The sequence below is a fragment of the Pleurodeles waltl genome, chromosome 7 (genome assembly GCF_031143425.1).
Source record: "Pleurodeles waltl isolate 20211129_DDA chromosome 7, aPleWal1.hap1.20221129, whole genome shotgun sequence".
Lineage (NCBI taxonomy): Eukaryota > Metazoa > Chordata > Amphibia > Caudata > Salamandridae > Pleurodeles > Pleurodeles waltl.
This window is the reverse complement of record NC_090446.1, coordinates 126,346,365-126,371,352: the sequence shown is the minus strand read 5'-3', so window position 1 is coordinate 126,371,352 and position 24,988 is coordinate 126,346,365. Positions and strand designations below refer to the sequence as shown.

Genomic DNA, 24,988 nt, shown 5'->3' with positions numbered 1-24,988 from the left:
CTCGCCTGTAAAAGAGTGTGGTTGCTCAGCACTCTACTCCTGCACTCGCTCCTGGCCTTCAGCCGCCAGCTCGATCTTAAGCAAATCTAGGCCTCTTTGCTGCAAGGTGGCGAAGAAGTCATGGCGCTGCCCTCTTTCAATACAGTCATCGCAGTCTCACTCTGCGGGGCTGCTTTCAGCTTCGCCTCTCGTCCCACTTGCAATTGGTTCTCATTGTTTATATACTGCTCTGTTGATTTAGTACCTGATTTAGAGTTTAACAGAGATCCTGACCGCCTCACTAAGCATTTGTAGTAAGGCAGGCAGGCTACCCATAATGGAGTAACTCGACCTCAAAACTCTGTATCAGGCCCTTAGCCCTTGTCTTCCTCGCTATCTGTCCTTCAATTCTAGCTGTTGATGCTCCCCAGACACAAGCTGTAGCTTGTAAATGTAAGCCATGGCAGGAGCCGAGCAAAGGGGAGTCCTCACTCCATGCTAGCCTGGAAACACCTCAAGGTCAACACACACTAGACAGATTCTCTAGGTGGAGCTCGCAAGGCACTGAAGAAGCTCTACTTTTATTGAAAGGTAGGTACAATTTAACTGGTAATTTAAAGTTTTTTTTAAATATAATTTACTCTATCTTGTGTCCTTTTGGCCCAGTGTAAGACCGAGATTTGTGCAATGACTCATGCTGACACCTGGTTGCTTCTGCCAGAGTGAGGGCCATGTGAAGGGTACACTGTTGTTGCAATGGAACTAGCAGCTAGCAAGTATTCTGGAAACCCATGGCAAACATAGTCTCTTCACAGAATATAAAAGGTCCAGAGAGCACTGAAACTCATAGCAGAAATAGGTTCAGAAGGAGGGAAATGACACAGACGTTCAGATAAAATAAACACAAATTTACGTATAGTGTAGGTCCCCACAACCTGCAGCTACCAAGGTGGCTATCATGCAGTATGGTATGCTTTCCTGTGGGGTAATAGTTTTCTAATGGCTGTCCAGTTTGAACATACCTCAATATTATCCTAAAAGACTGCATGGTTGTAAAGGTCCTGGCTAAATACAATTTACATTCCAATGTGACCAGTCCCTTTTATGGTTAAGTGTGGCTCGTAATTCCCCTTGCACCACATAATATGAAAAGCCATTGAGGCCCCTTGGAAATGGAATCTGTTTTGTCCTTGGCCTGTAGGACATTTGATGTGGAGGAGAAGGTAAGATGAGCTTTTGCAGGAGAGGAAAACTTCTTCTCCAAGCTATTCCTTATTAAACAGAGGATGAAGCAGCAAATATGCTTGTACTTTTCACTAGGCTAACTTTATTTAATTAATGCAGCTGGTCTACCTTAGGTAAGGCGAGGGCATTAGGAGTGGAAAATCACTAATTAGTTTTGTTTTCTAGGTCTCCTTCCACCATTCTTATGTAATGCTTTGACTCTAATTGAGATGGTGTCCCTGATCAGACAGATGGGTCAGGTTCAGTGGGTGTAGATGTACCTAGGTGTCTTACCTAATGTGCGCACATCGTCTCTCTGCCATACCCACTTGCCCATATTCCATGTGACTAAGCTTTCAGTCAGACCAGTTGATATTGTTCCTCTTGGAAAAGTGCAAGTGCAGGACTCTGGCTTACCTCAGAGTTGATATTCACCAGGGAGACTCGCAGACCTTGGTACAGAGGGTGATCTTAGTATTGACCTTCATTGCTAACCTGTGGTTTTACGTGTAGAACTTTGACCTCAGAACTAAAAGTCAGGGTGAGAAATGTCTCTCTTGGCAAACATGAACGTTTTGGTGAAAACCATGTCCTAAGGATAAAAGTCCACACAGTTAAGCACGTGTAATTACAAAGACCAAACAATTTCTTGTCCAGAGGTTAAAGGCCTGATCTAGAGTTTGGCGAATGGCTTGTTCCATCACAAACATGGCGGATATCCAGGGCGCCTTATTAAAGGTGCCATAGAATATAATGCTCCTGTAATTAGACAGACTGGATATCTGCCATATTTATGACTGAGTAACCCTCCACCAAACTGTAAATCAGGCCCTTAGTGCCTGTGCATTTTGACTTCACTTGAGGAATCTTCAGACTCAGCCAACCTTGGTGCATGAAAGCACTGCAGCGAGGACCCAGCCATGCCTCTCCTCCATCTGCCTGGGTATTTCAGAGAAGTTAGAACACATGTATTTTCACTAGAAACAACAAGATTGCCTCCCTGGGTGGCTTGACCATCGCTGTAAGTCATGGCCTCTTTGGTATATTCAGAGTAACGTCTTCAAACTTTTCTTTTACTTTACAAACACCCTGCTTCACAGGTTTGTTTTTAGGACTAGATCTGACTTCCAAGTGTCCTGCTTAGGTTAATTTTAATAATTTACCTCTGGTACACATTATCGCAGTTGATTTTCTATTAAGTTTTAATATGCTGTATTGGCTTATAAACCACACAACAAAAACATGACAGAACCGCACTACTCAATTAGAAGAGATTATTGTAACACCCGTCTGTCTAGCAGTCATTGATTATAAGAGAAAGTAATTCATGGTACAAATATTGCGTGCTTAAAGTGTCCTTTTAGTCTGGTCAGAGTTCAGAACTCAAATGACCTGCAGACTGGATCTGATCCTCATTTTGACATATAGGGGGTTATTACAACTTTGGAGGAGGTGTTAATCTGTCCCAAATGTGACGGATATACCACCAGCTGTATTACGAGTTCCATAGGATATAATGGACTCGTAATACGGCTGGTGGCATATCCGTCACTTTACCGTCACTTTTGGGACAGTTTAACACCTCCTCCAAAGTTGTAATAACCCCCTAAGTCACCATAGAGCCATCAGTCTAAATTTCCAGACAGTATTGCCCTTGATGCATTTTGGAATCAAAGCCAGCACACAACTAGACAGTATCTGAGTAATATGTTTTTATTCAAAATGAGGACTTAGATCATATTAAACTTTACATTTCTATTTAAATCATTCTCTGTGCACCTCATCAATTGTTTTCATGCTGATATGTGCTGCTGGCTTAAACGTTCCACTGGTGTGCCTGCAAGAGTGATGCTTTGCCATTGATCTACTACCCAGCGGAAAGCAATGGTATATACTGGACCCATTGTTTAGAGTTTGTAAAAGATTACTTTACCCTGCTGTAGCAGGAGATCTGACATATGGCATGCTAAGTGTAGATCAACACTCCTGAAGGATTATTTAAACCCCCAACATGCCTATTTTCCTTTGGCACTCACCTTCATACTCATAGACGGTGTTGGGGTGCGGCTGGGAGTAGAAACAGGAGCAGATCAATGACAGCATTGAGAGTTCCTTCATTTTCTCCTTGTAGGCTGTAAAGGAAATATTGATAGTTCAGACAGAAGACAGATTTAAATATTTGTAAACTAAAAAAGTAGAGTACAGACTGTGGCAGACTGCATCAAACGCCCAAGCAAGAGATGAACAAGTACCTCACCAGGGTGAAGGGAAGGGACAGACTAACTGCATCTACATCACCCAGGCTAGAAGCATACTTGAGCCAATCTCAAAGGTCAGAGTCTGTCCTCGTTTGCTCACTCTTTTAGTAGAAGAGAGACAGCCTGCTCTGAATTCAAGAAAGGATGGGCACCAAGATTGAGAATGTTGCTCTTAAATTGTACCCGGCAGTGGGACTTATAGATAATCATCCAGCTTTGATGGGAAGCTATATGCGGACACTTCCCTGGAGATACTCATTACATATATATTTCAGTTTCAATGTTCCGGTTGGGTAAAAAGGGGTGTCTTGAAGGGGCATCCAGTGTGAATAGAAAAACGGTTCGTTCCCCCCAGTTCTACATTTCTAACAATGAACAGCAATAGGTATTCTACAAAGTTGGTTTGTTCGATGATGTCTACTTGGGTTTGAGGTGTATTGTGGCATCGTTTACTGGGTGGTCCCTATAAAAGTACAGTAGGGCTGAATATTGATGATGGGCTTGAGGGAAACAGATAGTAAAAAAAGAGCTGTATTCACAAAGAGTTATTTTCAATACAGTTGTGTAATTAAGTAATTGTATCACGGTGCTATAAAATATAACAGTGCGGATACAGGGATTCACAGTTCAAGATATTGCACATGCTCTCAAACAGGAGGCGTGCCTCCAGTCCACACACGACAAAGCAGAGAAGTGCTTCATTCTAAACACCTCTAAGGAATAAGACTGATGTTTTCAATCAAGGCTGAGGTATGAAGTATTTCAGGGATTTCTAAGCTGCCTTTAAAACTGAAAACCTTAGGTTAAAAATTGAAATAAAATAGTGCCCCAACCCCTTCAACGAAGATCTCTAATGAAACAGGGTATGAGGTATGTATGAAAAGAGCTTTCTGGGCTACCCTTATGGGCTGATGTCTTCTAATGTTGTCAAAAAGATGATACATATATATATATATATATAAATATATATATATATACACATACCCATGCATCTTATCTACTTGTCCTTACACGCCATCTGATGCACTGGAAGTAGGGAAGGAGGTGCAGGGCACCCAAACAAAGGCTAACTCCATTCAATAATTTATTGGTACTTGGTGGGGTTTCATTTCATTATTAGAGCTTGTCATTTCTTTGTTGTAGGGAAGTACTAGGATAACAGCTCTTCGGCATGAAGGGAAATTGTCAGTTCTCACCTGAAATAGATTCTTTCAGGAGAATGTTTAATGTTTTTTGCCACAAAAGACATCGCCATGTTATTTACAAATAAGACACAATAAAATAAATAGATAAAGTGTCTCAATTCTGATTACAGCAAAACAATATATAAAAACTTTTCAAAGCCACATATAATTCATATCAGTTCATCTATCGCAATGGTTCTTGTAAATTAAATAATCCAGGCAGTTATAAGGACCACATAATGCACGAACCCTTTAGAAGTTAGGTAGTGGTGGCCTCCTTATTCCCTTTCCACCACATTAACTACCAACCCTACTAGGATCAATAATTCAGGGGATTCAGTTACAGTTGATTAAATTATGTTGCATCCTAGTGCAAAACGGAGGGCCTGGGGAGAACCTGGGGGTATTTTAATTCTAACAGGGCTCTCATAAAAAGGTCCACAGTTGGAAAAGCATTGTGTTCACTAGTTAACTAGATTACATAATATCTTCTTCATGTTGTCTGTAGCCAGGTAGGCCATCCAGGTTATCAATGTTAATTTAAGGTGGTCTCATTTTTTGTGCACCTAAAGATGTATGGGTATCTCGTAACATGTAGTGCCAAAAGCTTACCAGAAATCCTACATCATAAAAACTGTGGTCACACTTCAGATTTTCTGCACATTTGCTAAAACACCGTTTTGCAAATATGGGCCACAGTACCCTCACAAACTGTGCCATCACTGGCTCAATGACTTTTAATGAAAACCTTCTTTTTGCTCATGGTTGAAGGATCACAACTATATGAGCTTCTGATTCTTCATTGTACAACCTCCCAGAAAGCTGTTGTGAGTTTATGTCCATGCCAGGCAAGTGTTACCCTGCTAGCCAGCATGTAGCACTTCACCCAAGTAGGGTCAAAAGTTTGTAATTTTCTGAAATATTGGTAAACGATTACTCTAGATCCTTGCATCTATTTTGGGGCAGTTAGAGTTTCAAATGTCTTCACGCTTAAGTTTCAGTCTGAGCTCCTTCTCACATGCATTCATTTAGGATCGTCTGGTGCACACCGCAAACCTCTTAGAACTGGAGCTAACGTCCCGCCTTTAGATCCAAAGATATGGATTTAATTTGAGATCCAGTTTTATCATGAATCTTGAATGATTAAAACAGCATTTCCCTTTTGAATCATTCAAGATGATACTGGCTCTAATCTTATCTCTCCAGCGGAGCTGCCGTCATTGTGCTATCAACTTGCCTGAGGATAGACAATGAAAAGATCACCACATTGTAATTTTAAACGGGGCATCCGGTCAATAATGTTACAATATGAATCAAAACTCAAGCAGACATCATCACACAAAGAACGTTCTAGAATGCTTATAGCTGGTAATTGTCACTGATGCAGGACGAGGTAAAAAGAACTGTTATCCTTGTGTATCTGGATTAGTCAAATCAAATATTTTGCTTGTGAGTCACTGTAAAACCTAATGCTGGAACTACCAGCAGATTGACTGTTATTTGCCCCTGAGAGAGTCACAGTAACAATATACAGGAAAACTAAACACTTTGGGGCCTACTCACATACTTCATTTAGTACTATGTGAAGTGGCGGTACAGTACGACTACTTGTGTACTACAACACGCTATTCACAAACCCAATTGTCGAGCTTCCTCTGCCTCTCCTATCTTTCCTATGTGCAGGTCTCTGCCAAAGTGGTGTAGATCTCTGCGCACATCAGTACACCTACTAGGTGTTAATGTGGGATGGACCAGGGTATGTGGCAGGAATTAAGTAATAATTACACAGAAAGGGTGCAGTTTAAGGAAAAGCAAGAAAGGGTTTTGGGATGGATATGGTAATACAAACACCCACCCACAAAAAGAGTAAGACCATTTCTTCACTTTAAAATTTACTAAAGGTGCAAAGGTCAAACAACAAGTGTAAATATACTCCAGCCCAACCTTGAAGTAAGTCTTTCGCCACCCATGGCCACTCACAGCTACTGAAACCCACCCCCATAGAAAATAATGGAAACAGGGACTTAAAATAAAATCCTCTAACAAATATTGATGTTGTAACTCATTAAGTTATTTGGACTTTATCTATCTATCTATCTATCTATCTATCTATCTATCTATCTATCTATCTATCTATCTATCTCTCTATCTATATGTAATCCGAAAGAAGAATTTCTCCAATTTGCACATAAGAGCTAAAAGTGCTTCTCTTTTATTTTTGCTTGGTTTCAGAATGATTCACATTGATGTGTTTCTATTCCAACATGGAACCTTTCTCGCGATACATTTCCTTAGTCCTGCTACTGAAAAGTGATGAAAAAATGTAGATAAAAACTAGCTCATCATTTTCCTGAACATCATGTGAGTAACCAATATGTACTATATTACTACGGAATTGACTATACTACGGAATTGACCGTATTAACAGGTATCGTAGAGGGCATGACAGAAAATGATTGCAGAGGAGAATAGAATCGATTTACATTATACATATTTATTTAAATTATTTAAATGGTTTAAATATTTATTTAGAAGAGTTAATGTACTGCAACATTTTATGAGTTCAAGTTAAAAATATTTTTGCGAAATGGTTTTGCAATTATATTTTACTATTAAAAGATGTATAATATTCTTTATGAATCACCTTTTATATTTTTCCTAAACTTTCCCTTAGCGGGATCTCCACCACAGAGGTGATTGTGTTAAAAGTCACAGGTAGTAACTTTGCACGCGCAAATTCAGTTTCCACTGAACCGAGGGGATGGACACATATAAGTTTACCTTTTATGTGCAAATTTACACTCAAGAGGGGTGAATTGCACATCCAATCTGATCTTGGGAAACAGTTGACTTACCTTTTAAAACTAAGCAAGCGATCCTGGAATTGATTGCTCTGGTCACTGAGCCTGTGTGAAACTGTACAGGCTATAAATTCAATTTGCATACGCTCCAAAATCACCTGTTGATGGCCCATAAATTGCTAATGTGTAAAGATGCTATAAAGAATTAGGATTGAATTTTTTGTCTAGATTTGACTTGTTGCGTAGACAAAATACATTTGGCCTCATCCCTTTCTCTCTGCTCTTTGTTTCCTACTCTTTTTGTATATACACACTTATTTTTTTGTATTGTTTCATCTTGCGAGCACTACAGCACTAAGCACTCACTTACAATTCTGTTGTGTATTTTTTGCCAAAATTGGGATCTGAGCACGATATTTTTGTTCAAATAACATTCTGCATGGCGTATATTTCATTTTGAAAAGTTGTATCATTACTTGTGCAGTTACAATTAAGACATAATATAAATTAAACAAGCTAAACATACAAATATAATTCTCTGTTCTTATACCATAGTGAATCATTGTTGTGTGCACACTAACAATTTGATAGCACCTGCCTTTAGAGCCAGTCAATCAAATATGTACATGATGCTAGGCATGCGTATAGGCACCTGCACTCTCAACCTGCTCCTAAAATGTCATATTGAGTATCCTGGGCTCAGGCAGAGTGCAACACAGCAGTCTCATGTGTGTCCTACTCTTTTGCTACCAGGTAACCGAAACACTGATAGGATGCAGCCTGCCATGAATCTGCAGCCCTTTTATTGCCAGACGTGAGGTCCAGGTTCAAGCATACAGAAGGTACCGGGTGCTAAAGTCAAACAAGCCCAGATTAAAACATCCTATAACTCACAGGAGGCCATCTCACATGTTTACCATGCAAGGTGGAACTGGCCGATAGACAGGTCATGGTCATGGTGTGGCCCTGTTTTATGGGGTTCTGGGCCGGTTTTATTGCTGATTTCCCTGATATTTAAATATACATTGATGCAGTAAGCACAAACGCACGCAGCCTTCCATAACTTGCAAAATACGTTTACAGCTTATTTTCACAAGTCCAAAACTGCTCCAAAGTGCAAACACATATTTAGTTACCTTATTTACTATTGGTGGCACTTTTATTTTGGTGCCTGGGCCTATGTTCTGGTCTAGTCTGACCCTGACTACATGAGAAAACAGCTTCCCACATAGACCCCTAGACAGTACTTAAGACACCTAATGAGAGCTTCTCACTGAAACAGCTTTGACTTGCAGGAGGCAATTACTGCTGTGCAAATCACACTGTGCGTGCACAAGCCATCTTCGGATTTCTGCTCTCTTCCAGCACAAGCCATGTTCCTGGTCTCCCACTCAGCTTCTTTTTGTTACCGCCACATGGCGATGCACACTTGCCTGCTTCCTTTACACAAATCCTCTGCAATTACATTTTGCCTCTTCTTCTACAGACCTGTTCTCTTAATTCATCAGGGTAACCTTCTACAAACAGCCACCGACACCCAGAAGGCTTAGGCTACTAGGGAGTCCACCTGTGCACAGACGTTTAGGTGAAGCATTGCATCTCCCCCTCCAATAGACATTGTATACTTCCTCAAGACAATATAAATAACGGAAGTACAGCCTTCTTAGAAGAACCAAACTGAAGTCTCCAAGTGCAACAATGGCTATATCTTCATTGGGGTACATTTACAAGCAGAGTTGTACATCAGGACTAGGACAGGTAAGCACTGCTATGAGCAGTGGCAATCTTCTCATCTGATGACCTGACAGACTCAACACTGTGGCATATGCACATTCCAACATGTATCATCCCAAGTACCTTAGCAGGCACAGGAACTCACACTTTTGAGAGACCAAGGCACCTCAGATATCTTGGTCCTAGGAGCTTCATACTCAACCACCTCGTAAATCTTCTCTATTGGAAGACAGAACTATCAGGATCGCGCATTTTGTGATTTTATTTACGCGAAATCACTCTGAGGCATTCCAAAATATCATGCATTGCGAGGTGACAGACGCAGGAGCCAGTTCAAGGCATGACGCCCTCCAACAACAGTGTGATCGCAGAGTGGCATCAAAATCACGTGACCTTGCGGTTCACACATACCATCTCAGGAAAAGGGAATGGAAATATTGACAGTTCAGTGGTTGGGGGTAAATTGAAGGGACTGTAACAATGATCAGCTATGTTCACTGGTATCCATCCCCTACTGTAGTCCCTTTTACTCCCTTCACAGCAGCTGATGGTGTGTGGTTTTGTTGTTTACTTGGCATCTGCCCCAGCCTGAGAGAAGTAGGAGGAAGAGTGCAGCTCTCAGGCTGTAGAAGAAAAAACGTGTAATAGAGAAAAACTCAGTACTGAACTGAGTCTGGAGGCATAAAGAGCAAGTCTACTGGTGTACCCTAATAGTTGTTGCAAAAGCAAGATGTGTCAATGAGTCTCCATCTTTGTCCCAAGAAGGAGGGAGGAAGCAGAAATGAGTGCTGAATGTGGCAATTCTACATTCCATGATGCTAGTCGTGCCCATTTATGTGATTTTTTACCCACTGGGGAATTACACCCGCCCCCCCTTTCCAGTGGAAGTTGTGAGCCACTCACCAGCGGCAACTGCACCACCTGAAAGAATGGCCCAACCTTTGACATTAGGAATTCACATTCTCCTGCGGGATCGCTGTTTCCAGGAAGGCCAAAACAGAAGAACTTTTGATGTTCTAATAGAAATAAAAGTAGCTCGCAAAGAAACACTACTCTGGGTCCTTTTGTAGTTCCCTTCTTACAAACCCTACCCCACAAAATCACAAATACTAACTTCGATGAGGATATTTATAATTTAGAGTATGCGGATTCTCACTTTGAGGTCGATAATCTTTTATTGATTCTAATATCAGATTGCTAGATGACCTTAAAAAAACACCAGCAGTCTAACCTCCTCCCGCGGGGCTCCTTCCTCCCACTGTTTCTCGTTTACAGCTGTGATTGTAAGAGCAGCTGAGTCTACAGATAATGCACTTTCCTATAGAGTGGGAAACAAACTAAATGTTTGATGTAGATCCTTGGACAAGCAAACATGCAGAAACCTGTTCCCATTCATGACTTACTTCTGAAGCCAACATGGCTATTTGGGGAAAACATCTTCTGTTAGAGCGTAATTAAAAAGATGGCTAGGAGGCAACTCCTGGCGTTAAATAACCACGCTTTTCTGAGGACTCCTAAACTCCTTAGAGCTTAGTTGTTTCTTTGGCAGACTCACCTGAACGCAAATACTTCTTCCCCTAACTCACCTGAGCAGGGACTCAACATTTCATCTTTTCCTAGTCAGATACTACAATGCCTCATGGGATCTGGCCAAACTAACTATTTCCAAACAACAGGCGTAGAACGTCAAGCCCTTTCAACAAACGTTAAACAATGGCTTGAAGATATAAAAGCACTAGTTGAGAACCAGTCATGATCTCATGGTCAAACTTCCATGTTCTGCGGTTACCCGGGATCAACCCTTGCTACCACATGGTGATGAGCTTCTGGGGTGATGGACAAGTTAGTTTAATGGATTTGCCCTTTGACAGCAAACACATTTTAGGACGCAAGACTAACAAGTTACTTGAAAGGCTATAGGAGAACTGGGCAACCTCAAGAGCTTCAGGGGTGGGCTCTGCTATTCACGTTGTCCACCACCAGTATTGCAGACTTTGGAGCTACGGTGGTCCCTCGTTTCCTAAATAGAGAATACCTTCAGAACCACAGCAGCGGCAACAGTTCGTCTAGCCTAGAAAAGCACACCAGAAAGAGAGAAACAGGCATTTTAACAAAGGTGCGTTTGGTTTTCTTGAAACATTCTGTCAAGCATTTTTAATTGCCTGCTGGGCCTACGGCATCATACATATTCAGGATGCCACGTGCCAGGCAGCGAGTGTGACTAAAATATCAAACATTCTCTCAGTCTCCCAAGCATAGACTTTCTGTAGTAGACATCCAGCATCAACATTTTGCTGGAGGGGAAAACTAGTAGTGACAGATATTCCTGTGATTTACTGAGGTGGCTATCTGTCAGAAATGTTTGCCAGAGATCTCAGAAACACCCAGGAGAAAAGATGCCATATCAATTTTCTGGTGATGCAAATTGTTCATCTGGTGCATGTCGCTTTTCTAACTTCTTTGCAAGGCCACTAATTTTGTGTCTCAAGTGAGAGCACATTTCATGTACAGTGAGTCACCAAAAGACCTAAAGTGGAGTTTTCCACCTTTACAATGAGGCTTTGTTCAGAGGCTATCTAGCATAGTGTTTTGGTGTCTGCCACCCATCATGTGAGAGCAGTCAATCTTAGTACAGTTATTGTAAGCAAGATGAATACATCATTCTACTATGCCAGGAAATGGTGGGTTTGAGCTTTACCTGTTGAGGGGCTCATGTAGTGGATCCATTCGCAGTTACGAAGAACCAAATATCAGAACTGTTTTAGTCCAGAGGAATTTCTCTTGGGGGGGTAACTGAGGGTCTGAGATTTGATAAATTAATATGCCCTTCTTCATTATGCACTTACATCGGCTCTGCCTCAGGTGATCTAAAAGATCAGAATTCATTAATTAGATTGAATTACAATGGTCCCTGGTTGGCTGAGAGGATGTAGCTGCAAGACCTTCTGGTACTCGCTATTATCCCTGGCCTCTGCTGCACCTTCCGTATTGGGATATTCTGTGGTTGCTTCCAAATCCTCCTCTTCTCTGCCTTCAGGCCTGGAGGGTGAAAGATGCAGTTTGGCAAACTTGCCATTTTTGTCACTGTGATAGGGAACCTGGTTGGCTTGACATCAACTGAACCTGGCTCTCTCTTTAAGGTGTCCCTGCATTGTGATTTTTAAAAGGCGTCTAAACCTCCTCAATGGGACTGAATTAAGTATTAATTTATTTGTTGGGGCTCTTTCAATTTCATTCATTCCTGTTCATTGGGGGTCATACAATAAAAAATAGTCATTCTCACAGCAATCATTTCAGGTCGAATGGCACTTAAATTGCTGCCCACTTTAAATTAGCATCTTTCTGGATATAGGGGTCATACATGTCAAACATTTTTCCACCGATGTGAATCTTGGAATTTTACTGACCTCAGATTTACTTGCCCAAATGACAGGGGTGAACCGCTACTCTTAGGTAGGCTGGAGAAAAATCGCTGCTTCATTTCTGGAGCGAGTAGACAAACGATTGATGTGATCGAGGAGTGTGAGAGATTTTACTGTGGATTAGAGCAGTTGTAAGAAACCTTTAACTTTAATGGAGCCCAGCAATTAGAGGTTAATTTTGTTTCAGTGTTTACAAGCTTTGATGAGGATCTCAATTTTCTGTGGATTGCATTGTGGAAAAGTGTCTGCCATGTTTGTGTAGTCTCTCATGGTAGGTTTAAATAGTGAGGACATCCCTGATAGATAAGATTTTTAGGTAAATGATGCTCACTTTGTCTCAGTTCTGTAGGCTAGTCAGACACGCATTTCTTTTAGGAGTACACAGAAACAGATTAACACTTGCACTTAAGAACAAGAATTGGCAAAGACAATATGCCTCAGTTTAATGTGCTACTGCATGCAGTGTTATTACATTTGCGCAAGGCAAATGGAATGCAGCCAGAAGGAGAAGACAGAGAGGGCTATAGCTGTAAAGCGGTACATCAAGCAGTTTAGTGCATGCACTGGAGCAAAGTCAGTAGACTACACCCAAAAAGCCAGTAGCATAAGGGGGTAAATACACTGGGGTGAGCCAGACGTTATTGACGAAGTCACAAGCCAACGGCTTAAAAGCTGGTCGAAGAAGGCAAATTGAAGAAAGGGTGGACCCAACGCCCAATCTATATACATTGTTAGCAATCGGTCTGTGCAGCCAAAACCCTGACCTAAAAATTTATATTTATGTGTCTGGTACATAGAAGAGTAGATGTCTAGCATGTTAAAGAAAAAGTCTCCACTAATTGGCCTAACATCTACTCCATGCCCTTCGGAGGCATTGGAAATGTGGCTCTTATCACTTCCAAAATATATATTATAATGCTTCTGCAGCAGAATTAGTATTATGGGGGTCATTACAACCCTGGCGGACGGCGGTAATTTGGGAAAAGGTACTGCCAACAGGCTGGCTGTACCTTTTCCCAAATTATGACATTGGCAGTTTGGCTCAAGCCAAACCTCCAATGTACCACTCCGTCCGCCAGGGTGGTAACAGCCTCCGGGCTGGAGACTTCGGTCTCCAGCTAGGCGGGCGTCACAATCCTACCCTCAGGATTATGACCCCGCCTTCGACCATGGTTTTCGTGGCAAATCTACCGCCTGAAAACCATGAGGCACTATCAGTGCCAGGGAATTCCTTCCATAGCACTGATAGGGGTCTGCCCCGCCCCCCTCCCCAGAATCCTCCCCCTCCCTCTCCCGACCCCCCAGACATCCACACACCCACACTCATACACACTCATACACACATGCATACACACATCCACCCACGCACACATACATACCCACACCCCGCAACACACACTAACATACATTATAGCACACACGCTTTCACAACACAACATACACGTACACTCACATTCATTCACTCATGCATGTATTCCACGCAACTCACACCCGCATGCACGCATACAAAAACAGATACACACCACCACACATGCACAAAACACCACCCACCCCCCTCTCCTGTCGGAGAACCCGACTTACCTGCTTGCATGGTGTCCTCCAGCAGGAGACAGGACGCTGCGCGGCTGCCAGCAGCAGCGTCCGCCAGCAAAACACCGCCAGGCCGTATCATGGCTCTTGATACGTAGGCAGTGTTTTGCTGGCGTGGCGCTGCTGCTGGCAGCAGCGCAACCTTACCGCCGTCCGCCGCCATGACCGTCGACAGAATACCGCCAGATTTCTGGTGGTATTCCGTCTACGGTAATAATGCGGTTGGCGGCTGGTAGCCACTGCGACGGTATATTGGCGGCTGGCGGCATTTACCGCCAATGTCATAATGAGGCTCTTAGTGTTTATGAGTTTGTAATACCTCTGTGCCTTTGTGTATGCACTTCCAAACTATCAATAAAACTGTCCCATTAAACCCTTATCTGAAAACACCTTGTTCATGGGTTTCTAGTCACCCTCAGTAAACACCTCAGTTATGCTGCGGGTTGGCTATACTCAAAAACGTGAGGTGTAAACCCATTTTGTTTAGAGTTGTACTTGGAATCAAATCAACTCTGGTAAACATTTTCAGGCCAGCCTACTAAATGTTGTACCAGCAAGCACTGCAAGTGGGCCTAACTCCTTCAGGTTTTGGGAAGGTTCTTCTCCAAGAAAGTGGCAGGAAGAAATGGGCCTGAATTGTGCATTTTACAGCACCGTGTTTGTAATTTGTTGGCTAGAAAGCCATTTGAATTACAGGCAGCTCTGAAGAGGGCCCACTGAAATATTCCAGTACTGTGGAGTCTGGTAAGTTACCCAAAAGCAATATTTCTTCAAATCAGAAAATGGTGCTTGTACCAATATTAGTCAGTGAAACCCCAGCTAATTCCAAACCAGATGAACAGCATGCAAATATTTTTGCCCTAGGAAACAACATCCGGTGCTGACAGAATTAACAATTATGATTGTGGGGCTGTGACAAACTTCCCTTTCACTGCCCTTGCACCAGGTAAGCATTCACCAAATACTTTGTGATTCAACTATTATATGCCAGCCTCCCAGTGGTCATGGTCAAACTACCAGAGTTCCTTGTAATATGCAGTGGCGGCTCCTCTGCTATGGGGGCAGAGCGTTGCCCCCGGCAGCAGCAACCGCTGCAAATCCTTTTACAAGGAAAGGATAATAAATTGTGTTTATTATCCTTTCTTTGTCAAATGGGCAGGGCATTGAGAGTGACGAGCAGAGGGGAGTGCACTGTGCACTCCCCTCGGAGTGAATGTGTGTTTGACTAGCCGTCTCGGTCCAGCCAAACACACATGCGTAGTAGCCTCCTTCCAGCCCGGCAACACAGTTGCCGGGCTGGAGAGAGCCCACACGGGCTCCCAGTCTGCCGGGGAGCACCCTGGCTTGGTGCTCCCAGCCAATCCTGAGAATCTGAGCAGCGTCAGTATTAGCCGCAGGGCAGGCTGGAAGCCTGTGCCTGCCTGGCCCGGAGATGACGCAGGAGTGCCCGTGTGCGGAGCGAAGGTAAGTTTTTTTTTAATGTTATCAATCCCCCCGCCACCCCGCCCCCAGCAATCCCTGCGAGCCGCGACTGGTAATATGCCAAACTATAAACTGTAATCGCTGATGTTCATAAATGTTGGTGTTATTCACTCTGTCTGGTAATAGATTACTCGGGTGGTGTTGTGTGGGTTGTTGATCACAATGCTACAACTAGTGCAGTAACTTATACAACCCCCAACCTCAGGCTTAACCATGTGTCGCCACAGCAGATACTACACTGCCACAAATGTAAAAGGCCTCTGCCATGACAGATACCATACTACCCTGGTTTATCGATCACCATTCTTGTGCCAGAATCTGCATGGCCACGTTTGGTACAGCATCAGTGTCTCATGTCACGAACAAAACAGTTTGGTACATAAAACACTTACAATCCAGGCATTCATTCACATTGCCTTGTTTGGACGGTGCTCACTCTGAATTTCACTCCCAGGATATTGATGGGGCACAATAGAGAGATCAAAGGTACGTCTAGATTTTCTAAACCCATCTCCACATACAACAGTGGTTTTGAAACATTTTAATGCAGCGCCCCCCCAGTGAAAAAATAAAAATCATCAGGGCCCTCTTCAGAATTGTTCTGAATTTTTCTAATATGATGGCAATGTTTAAACGTGTCTAAACTTATTTAAATATTGCAGTTAAGTTATGTTACATTTATCTGCATAGTGCTTCGTTTGGTCAGAGCCTGGCGCCCCCTGGGGCCACTTGAGGCCCCCCAGTTTGAAGACCCCTGACATACAGTGACCTACACTGTACATATATCTTCAAGGTGTGTAGATGTGGAGTTACTAATGGTAAGTCTATACTTCCCTATATGCACTTACTTTTTGATATTTTGTCCTGCTACATTCTGTCCTCTATTTCACAATTTTCTTGGGCTCACTATTAATTAGTAGCAAGACTGCACATTTTCCAGATGTGTTCAATACTTCTTTTATGCTATAATTCACATTAGGTATGTGCAAGAAACCAAATTGGCCCGCTGTATAAAACATGATAAAGTACAAACTTTACTGACATACCACTGACCCTACTACCTCCCACCATTCTCTGCGTGCCTCACCTGGGGGTCTAGACTGCTACCAGGAACGGGGGATGCCTGCTACAACTGGCGCAGCAAGCACTTCGAACTGCTGTCCACCCAGGATTGACCCAAGCACCAGCTGCTCAGTGTGCTGGTGTAGATTCAGGCCGAAGGACGTGCATATTTCTTCCTCCTCAGTACCTCTATTTTCTCAAGAAGGAAGAGCAGAGCAGGGAAGGTCTTCACTCTAGGCTCCTGCTTTGGTCAGAGGTGGTTGAAATCCTTTGCATTCAGACTGGCATGGGGCACTGGCAAGGGGTGTGGCTTTGGTGGGCCATTGATGCTTTCGGAGCTTCATTCTAGCAGCCATTCCAGCCATATAAGCAGTCTTTCAGAATGCAAATTCCCTTTGAAGGTCATGTGAGCTTCTGCGACCCTCCCTGCAACATTCACACTAGTTCAATTTTTCTACCACTCTCCTGTGTCCAATCACTAGTTTCCCACAATATCTGTCACCTCGCCGATTGCAGCGTTCTTAGGTTGATGCTGGGAGAAGAAGTCTACATATGATTGTAAAGTACTTTGAGCGTTATGTTACACTTCCAGCATGTTGGCATGTGCGCTCACCTGTCCAGTGCTGCAAGTTGGCACATGCTCTTTGTTGCAATCAGTCGCACCCTGTGTGGAAGCGAACTGGAATAGGTGTTAGAGTGTTTCCTTTTTACAGAATTCCTTATGGCAGCTACCTATACTGTGCATTCCTGCTTTGTGCTCATGTTGCCTGCATTGTGAAACTCTCCAGGGGAACCGGATTACTTTTACTGCTTCTGCAATGTGCTGCGTTGTCTGCTGTGGCTGCCTATGCTGCATACTGATTTATCTGCGAGCTTCCTTGTCTCTCATTCAAACTTTGATTCTGTCTTGTTTCCTGTTGGCTGCCTAATGCACCATTCTGTTTTGGCTCCCAGCTCGCTCTCCATACAGACACGTTTTGTTTGTGCTTCTTTTTCAGCTTTTCATTCCAGGCCTTCATGCTAGGTTTCTGCCTTGTCCCTGCTGGGCTTCTGGCAACAAATGTGCTCAGTTGCCAGCGATCCCTTGTCTTTGAATCCAAGTCGCATTTTTCTGTACTTTGCTCTGAATCGATGTTCTAGTTATCCTTAACTGAGCATAATTTGTACCTGGGCTTGTTAGGTTCTTTATTTCTAAAGTCCACTGTCTAGTCCAATCAAATAACAATAGCAAGATAGGGGAAAGACTTCTGTTGTTGTTTACCTTTCTCACTGTTCTCAGTCTCAGCCCACCTTTACACTGAGTACAACAGCCTAAAATCATGTCCATATTATGACTTTGCTGTATGACTGTTAAGAGAATTCTGCATGCATCAATCAAAAGGCTTTCCCTTAGCTACCAGGAGAACGACAATGGTCTTTTTGGTTCCCGGCGATGGAGTCTCCCCTCCTCCTATAAAGGGTGGGGCTATGCGAAGAAGGTCGTCAGAGTGATGCTTTGGATAATATGGAAAGATGTCACCACTTTTGGTAGGAAAGGGACACAGGGGCATAGAAACAGTTTGTCTGGAAAGAAGTTGGTGTATGGAAGGTGTAACAGGAGCACCTGTAGCTCGCTAACCCTCCTGGCAGAGATGTAGACAGTAGCTATGAATGGGCTAAAACGGTCAGGACATCAAGAATGTTAAAACCAAATGAAGATCCCATTGGGGCATAGTGAAGGGTTTAAGGACAAACCTGTGCCAGTTGCTTTCAGGAAACGAGGCAAAACAGGTGTGGAATAGGGAGGCCGATCTGGCAGCTTTAAGAAAACCGATATATTCGAAAGATACCCTTTAACTGTGCCCAAAGCTAAGCCTTACCAGACTAACGATAAAACAAACAACATTATCTCAGACAAATGAACAGAGAGAGGATAGCCGCAAGCTTGTCCCAGTATCTGGCACATACAGACTTTGTTGATGGATGCCTGGTTGCCAGTACGTCTTCACAAACTACAGAAGGGAAATCAAATACTGTCAATTGCCACTGCTCAATCTTCACGCATGAAGGTGGAGCGTGGGAAGGTTCAGGTGTAGAACCTTGCCCTGCTCATGCTCAGTAGTTCAAGACACGATACTCTCCATGAGTAAAGTGGAGTTACAAGAATGACTTGAGACGGGTCGTTACTGATCTTGAGAGCTCGAGCAGGAGTGGTATTAGCGGAAAGGAGTACCAGAGCCCTGAGCTCCACTCAGGATGGAATGCATCTCTGAGCGAGGGCTGCCTTGGAAACTCCAACATACAGAAGTGCTGAAATTGCTCTCTCTCTACGGTGTCCAATAGAGCTAATCAAGGTTCTCTCCAGTTGTGAAAGAGGCAGTGCACCACTGCCACATAGAGATGCCATTCAAAAGCTGAATTTGTCTGCTCTGGCGTTCAGAGCCTGCCAGGTGTTGTAACAGCAGGAATATGTCCTAATGTTCCAGCCACGTCCAGAAACGCGGTGCCTCTTGATAGAGTCCATGGCCCCACCCTGTCCTGCTTTTTGCAATAGCACGTGGTGTTGGTGTTGTCCATGAACACCTGAACAAGCCTTACCTTGACGGAAGAAAGGCTTTGAACGCCAGGTGAATTGTTCTCAACTCCAACAGGTTTATGTGTAGCTGAGTCTCCACCAGAGACCTCTGATCTCCACCTCTCTCAAGTAGCCCACCAATCCCAGACCTGACACATCTGTCACCACTGAGAGATCTGGGTGGGTAAAGGAGAGGGGTCTGCTGCTGACCCAATCAGGGTTTGTGAGCCAGCAGTGCAGGTCTTTTGCAGTTCACTCTGGACCAGGTCAGAGAGTTTAGTTTATGCTACACCAACTAGGACTTCAGGACCCACTGTAGAGCCTGCATATGCCAGCAGGAAGTCATGAGGCCCAGCAGCCTCAGAGTCAGTCTCACTGAAATCTAGGATAGAGGCTAAAACATCAAAGTCATAGCATGAATATTCTGGACTCTCAGCTTCATATGATAGGCTTGGAAACTCATTGTGTCTAGAACAACTCAGATGAAAGGAAGCATCTGAGAGGGAGTCAGGTGTGACTTTGGCATGCTTTTGTGAACCCCAGTGAATGTGTCAGAGTGCCCCCAGAATATTTCAGGACTGGATATGGCAACTGTTCCATGTGCCAATGTAAAATACTGAAAACATTGATCTCATCAGTTGTGTGATGTTTGGCTCTGGCTGACTTTTGCCACATTTTTTTATTACACATTTTCAATCTAAACACTGTTTTGATGCGGAGGTGTGAATGCGTTGAAAAACGTGAAATGCATCTTCTGATAAGGTGTGAAAGTTCTCTTAGTCATGGGAATTTGTTATTGCCATGAGCCTTGGCCAACCAGTAAACAAAAGCATGAAAAAGAGTGAACTTGCTACCTATACGCGTGCTGTAAGACAAGGCAAACACTACAGAACAAGTAGATGTATGTGTTACGTGGTGTGAACTGACTCCCCATCAGGCGCTTTGAGGAATTGAGGGTTTAAATATGGTGACTGATTATGAGCACTGAAGTTTGGAAGACCTGCATAGAGCAGTTCCGCCTTCTCATGCTCTTCATCTGTGCTATCTGCACTTGGTGCCAACATGTGCACATCACACCTGGTCAGGGGGATTTATGTATTTGGGTTACTCATTTAATGAATTTGTTATTTCTCCTTCTTGCTTTATTTATTCCAAAAGTAGCATCGTAAGGCTGTTGAACCCTAGCTCCTTTTTCTTTTTTCTTCTCTCCTGTGTCTTATCCCATCCTGTCTCTGGCTGTTAGACTCTAAATGACAAACCATCACCCGAATTACCCAGGGCCATCTGGGTCAGCAGAGTAAATGGATTCATCTCTCTCATCTCTCCCTTTCCATTTTCCAAACAACCCTGACCCCACCCCCCACCCCAAACACCTGTTGGCACTGCCCGACCTCTCATAGAACAGTTGAGATGCCCAGGCTGAAATGGTAGCATCTTTGTTCTGGCTAACCATTAACAATTATCCTTGATCTGCCGGCAGCAGCCTGCTAACCTAGGTCCCCCTGGTGAAATTGGGCATCTTCTCACAAGGGACTCTGCTTATGATCTACAGCTCAGGTTAAGAAACCAAGCAATCCCAGGATGATGAAAGAGTTTAATCTGGATACGATTCAAACCAGTGACGACTACTACCTGTAAAAATCCCACACAGCAGTCTGACAAATTTCTCCAATACCGAAAGTCTACCTGATACAATTCTCCCTTCCTTGACATTCAGGTAGGATACTCGTTAACCAATAGTTTTCTTACTGTCAGTATTTTTCCTGATCCTCTGTCTTCATTAGGGAACCTCTCTGTCCAGACAGTACCCAGAGCTTCGCAACTGAAAGTTACACATCATTTTGATGACTTTTGATTCCCACGACCTTGATGGTCGACTCACTATTGACAACCAAGTGATGTTACGGATTCGAAACCTACGGTGTTATGAATTTGACACAGCTTGCCAAGATATCACACGTTTTAACCTTGTCTAAAATAAAGATCTCACTGGTGTGCTATCACAAAATAAATACATATTGCCCTGTACAAAACAGACAACATTTTATGAATGATACCAACGGAACCATTGTTATCTCGCAACCTAACACAATAATATTCCATCACACCCATTGCGTCTTCCTTTCCTCACACCCCCTCGTACGGCTCTTCCATTTCAGTCATTCTTGTTGCTCTCCCGCTTCCGGTTGAAGGAGCGTCTCTCTTTGATGTGTACCACAGTTTTACCATCAACCTGCACCACATGGATAGCAATATTCACCGAGGTAAGTAGATGTGGAGTTAAGAATAGCAAATCTATACTTCTCAATCCCAGTTCACCATGGCGATGTTGGTCATTGACACAGTTGAGCCAATATCGCGCAGATCGATATTATTAAGAATATTGTGACAAACAGCCAGGTACTCCAAAATGAGTTCAACTTTGAGATGTGTCTTGATAATCTCGATACCTTTTATGGAAGCGGGGAAACTGGCAGAGTCTAATTTAAAATAAGATATTTCGGCTTCATGCATGTACTTCAAGCCCAAAGGAGAATGAGTGGTGTGTATTGCAATAAATTAAAATGTGTGCATTAAACGTAAACGAAAAGTAAACAAGTTATTTGCTTCATTCTCAAGATGTATTTTTTACGCAGCAGTACCCCAAACATTCGACCTTCAACCTTTGCCTGGTGGCTCTCAGATTTGATTTGTCAGCCACTAGGCATCACACACCCCCTTTTTTTTTTTTACCTTAAATGCATCAGAATTTTTTTGTGGACTGGATCTGTTAAATATTTACCATAAGTTTTACAGTTAGTTATACACCTGCACTGAAACATTGGCATTATCATATTGGTATACAGTGAACTGTCATAGCTGTAATGCTATGTGCCCCTCGACCCGCATAATTAACTCGCGCAGCTGTCAACTGTGTACCAAAGCCACTTTAGGTACGCATGGATGTACCTATTTGTATGTACTAATGAAAACCCATTAAAAATACTAAAAAATAAAGCAACACATTGTCCGAGGTAAGCAGGGCCTCACAGCGTAAGTGTGGACAAAGGAGTACGGGTTCAGAAATTCCTGCTCCCTTATCCCCAAAAAGTTAAGAGGGCCAACTAAGAGACAGTCTACTCCACGGCCACAAAGGAGGGTACATGAACTCTAGCAGCCTCCAAATTTGACTAATCAAAAGCCTTTATGATCCGTTTGTATCATAATTGCATTAACTGTATAATCAATCCAGCCCAGGCTCTCCCACGCATCTGAATTATGGACTTCTTTTTTGGTTGAGCACACAAGCGATTTGACCTGTTGTAAGTATTGTGGGCTTTTAACCACGCCCATCTGATGCCCATCACTTTCATTCGTTTCTGGGCTTGCTTTTCAAAAATCACTTGATGTAACTGGTAAATGCTTTACATTTGTTCCTCCGTGAGGCTGTTTTGTCACACCTTTCAGACTTCCGTTGTTACATGGATTATTTCACGATTGCCAATATACTTCAGCGTGAGTGAATTATTTTTTCTTTTGTCTTTCCCCTTTATGCTGCATGGTGGCTATGACACTCACAGCGCAAACAGGCACAACAGCATGAATTCAATCAGCAGTATTGGAGCACTGGTCACATTGTTCAAAGTTACCTAGTCAGTCATTTCTTGTGGCTCTCCCCTTAAACACTGAAATTGGTAAATGCTTTACATAAAACAGAAATCCTCAAAGTAAAAGCGGCTCTCCTGGCACAGCAGGAGAGCCATACTACAATATTCACTGCAGTTGGGAAACTCCCCCCATAATGCTCTGCAGGGCATTACTTTTATAAAATGTTTTTGCTCATAACTCAGTCTGTGGTGGTCCTACGACAATGGGACCACCACCAAAACGTTCAGCATGATGCGTTCTGTCTGTCTAGGTCATCTCTGTGTCCCCTTACTAGGCTAGAGAGACCTCAAAATAATAAACTCTCACACCTTTCAGTGTCTTTTTAAGCGCTCGCCTGGCTGGAATATTTTGTTTTACAGCTGGGAATAGCTTGTGTTTTAAGGACCTTGTTTGTAATATTATTGCTATAAGCTTGGTACTCCTGCAAATGTGTAATGCACTATGCTCTCTAGGGTGTAAATATATGGTTACACTGCATTACTTATCACTGTTTTCTTTTTGTGTGGTTATGCCTTCTAGGGGCTAACTATATAGTTACATGACCATGTTTCTTACAAATGCTACTTTCATTGTGGTGACCTCTAGGGGCTGTTCTAAGCATTACAGTCATATCAGCATACTAAAATATTCGTGCCATGGAAACTTGCCCCATAATGCTTTGCAGGGCATTAATTCTACAAAACATGTTTCTCATAACTCAGCCTGCGGTGGTCCTAGGACAATGGGATCACCTTCAAAACAATGACCACAATGTGCTCTTTCTGTCTACATCATATCTGGGTCCCCACACTATGTTAGGGGGAACTCCAAAAATAATAACTCCTACCACCATTCGTTATCTTTGTAAGCTTTCTCATAGCTGGAACTTTTGTTTTATAGCTGGAAGAAGTTATGTTTTATGGGCCTTGTTTGTAATTTCATTGCAATAGGCCTACTAGCCTTGAAAATGTGTAGTGTGCTATGCACCCTAGGGGCTATGTATCAGGTTACACTACATTACTTTCTCCCATTCTTTTTTTCATGTGGTTATGCTCTGTAAGAGCTGACTGTAAGGTTACATGACAATGTTTCTTCCAAATGCTATTTTTATTGTGGTGTACTCTAGGGGCTGTTCTGAGCATTGTAGTCAATATACTATAATATTTGTGGCACAAAAACGTGCCCCATAATGCTTTGCAGGGCATTACTTTTACAAAACATTTTTGCTCATAACTCAGTCTGTGGTGGTCCTAGGAGAATAGGACCACCTTCAAAACGCTCTTTTTGTCTACACCATCTCTGGGTCCCTACACTAAGTTAGTGGGGACCCCAAAATAATAACCCCCCACACCTTCCAGTATCTTTTAAGCTTTGTGATAGCTAGAACCTTTGTTTTACAGTTGGCAGAAGTTTTGTTTTAAAGGCCTTGTTTGTAATATCATTGCAGTAGCCCTGCTAGCCCTAAAATTCCCTCTAGGGGCCAAGTATATGAATACACTGCATTACTTTCTCCTGTTTTTTTCATGGGGTTATGCCCTTTAGGGCCTAACAATATGGTTGCAATACCATGCTTCCTACAAATGATATTTTTGTTATGGTGCCCTCTAGGGGCTGTTTTGAGCATTACAGTCTAATGAAAAAGTTTATTTCTGATAAAGGTTTGTATGATAATTGTATTTTTTAATAACCTACCCTTATTACAATTATGACCATGATTCAGGTCAACCTAACATCCTTATTACACTGTGACTGTTTGAACACTCTTGATATGTTTGGGTGACCCTTCTGTTGTAGTTTAGCAGCGATTAGATTAAGCATTAGCAGAAGACATCTTGTATTTAGTAACTATTGTGAACATTTCGCGGAATCCATTTTGTATTCATGGCAGCCATTTTCTTTGCCACATGCTGCCATGTGCTCACCATGTGCTCTGTCCTACCTTTCTGTTAACTACTCTTGAAAATCTGCCTAGTGACAAGTTATATTTAGCATCTCCCACTTCGCACATGCTCAGTAAGGTCTGCAGCTGTTAGTCCTTGAAAACTGTCAGCTCCTTCTACCTGTCGACTGT

At 42.8% G+C, this 24,988-nt stretch overlaps 1 protein-coding gene across 2 annotated transcripts in view; it reads right to left on the bottom strand.

Moving 5' to 3' along the window:
* Positions 1 to 24,988, bottom strand: part of STMN3 (stathmin 3) — a 75,689-nt gene that overhangs the window by 28,462 nt on the left and 22,239 nt on the right. For both annotated transcript variants that reach the window (XM_069243281.1, XM_069243279.1), the window contains exon 2: positions 3,240 to 3,335. In XM_069243281.1, the coding sequence (XP_069099382.1) occupies positions 3,240 to 3,335 (96 nt within the window). The remainder of the gene's footprint in view (positions 1 to 3,239; positions 3,336 to 24,988) is intronic.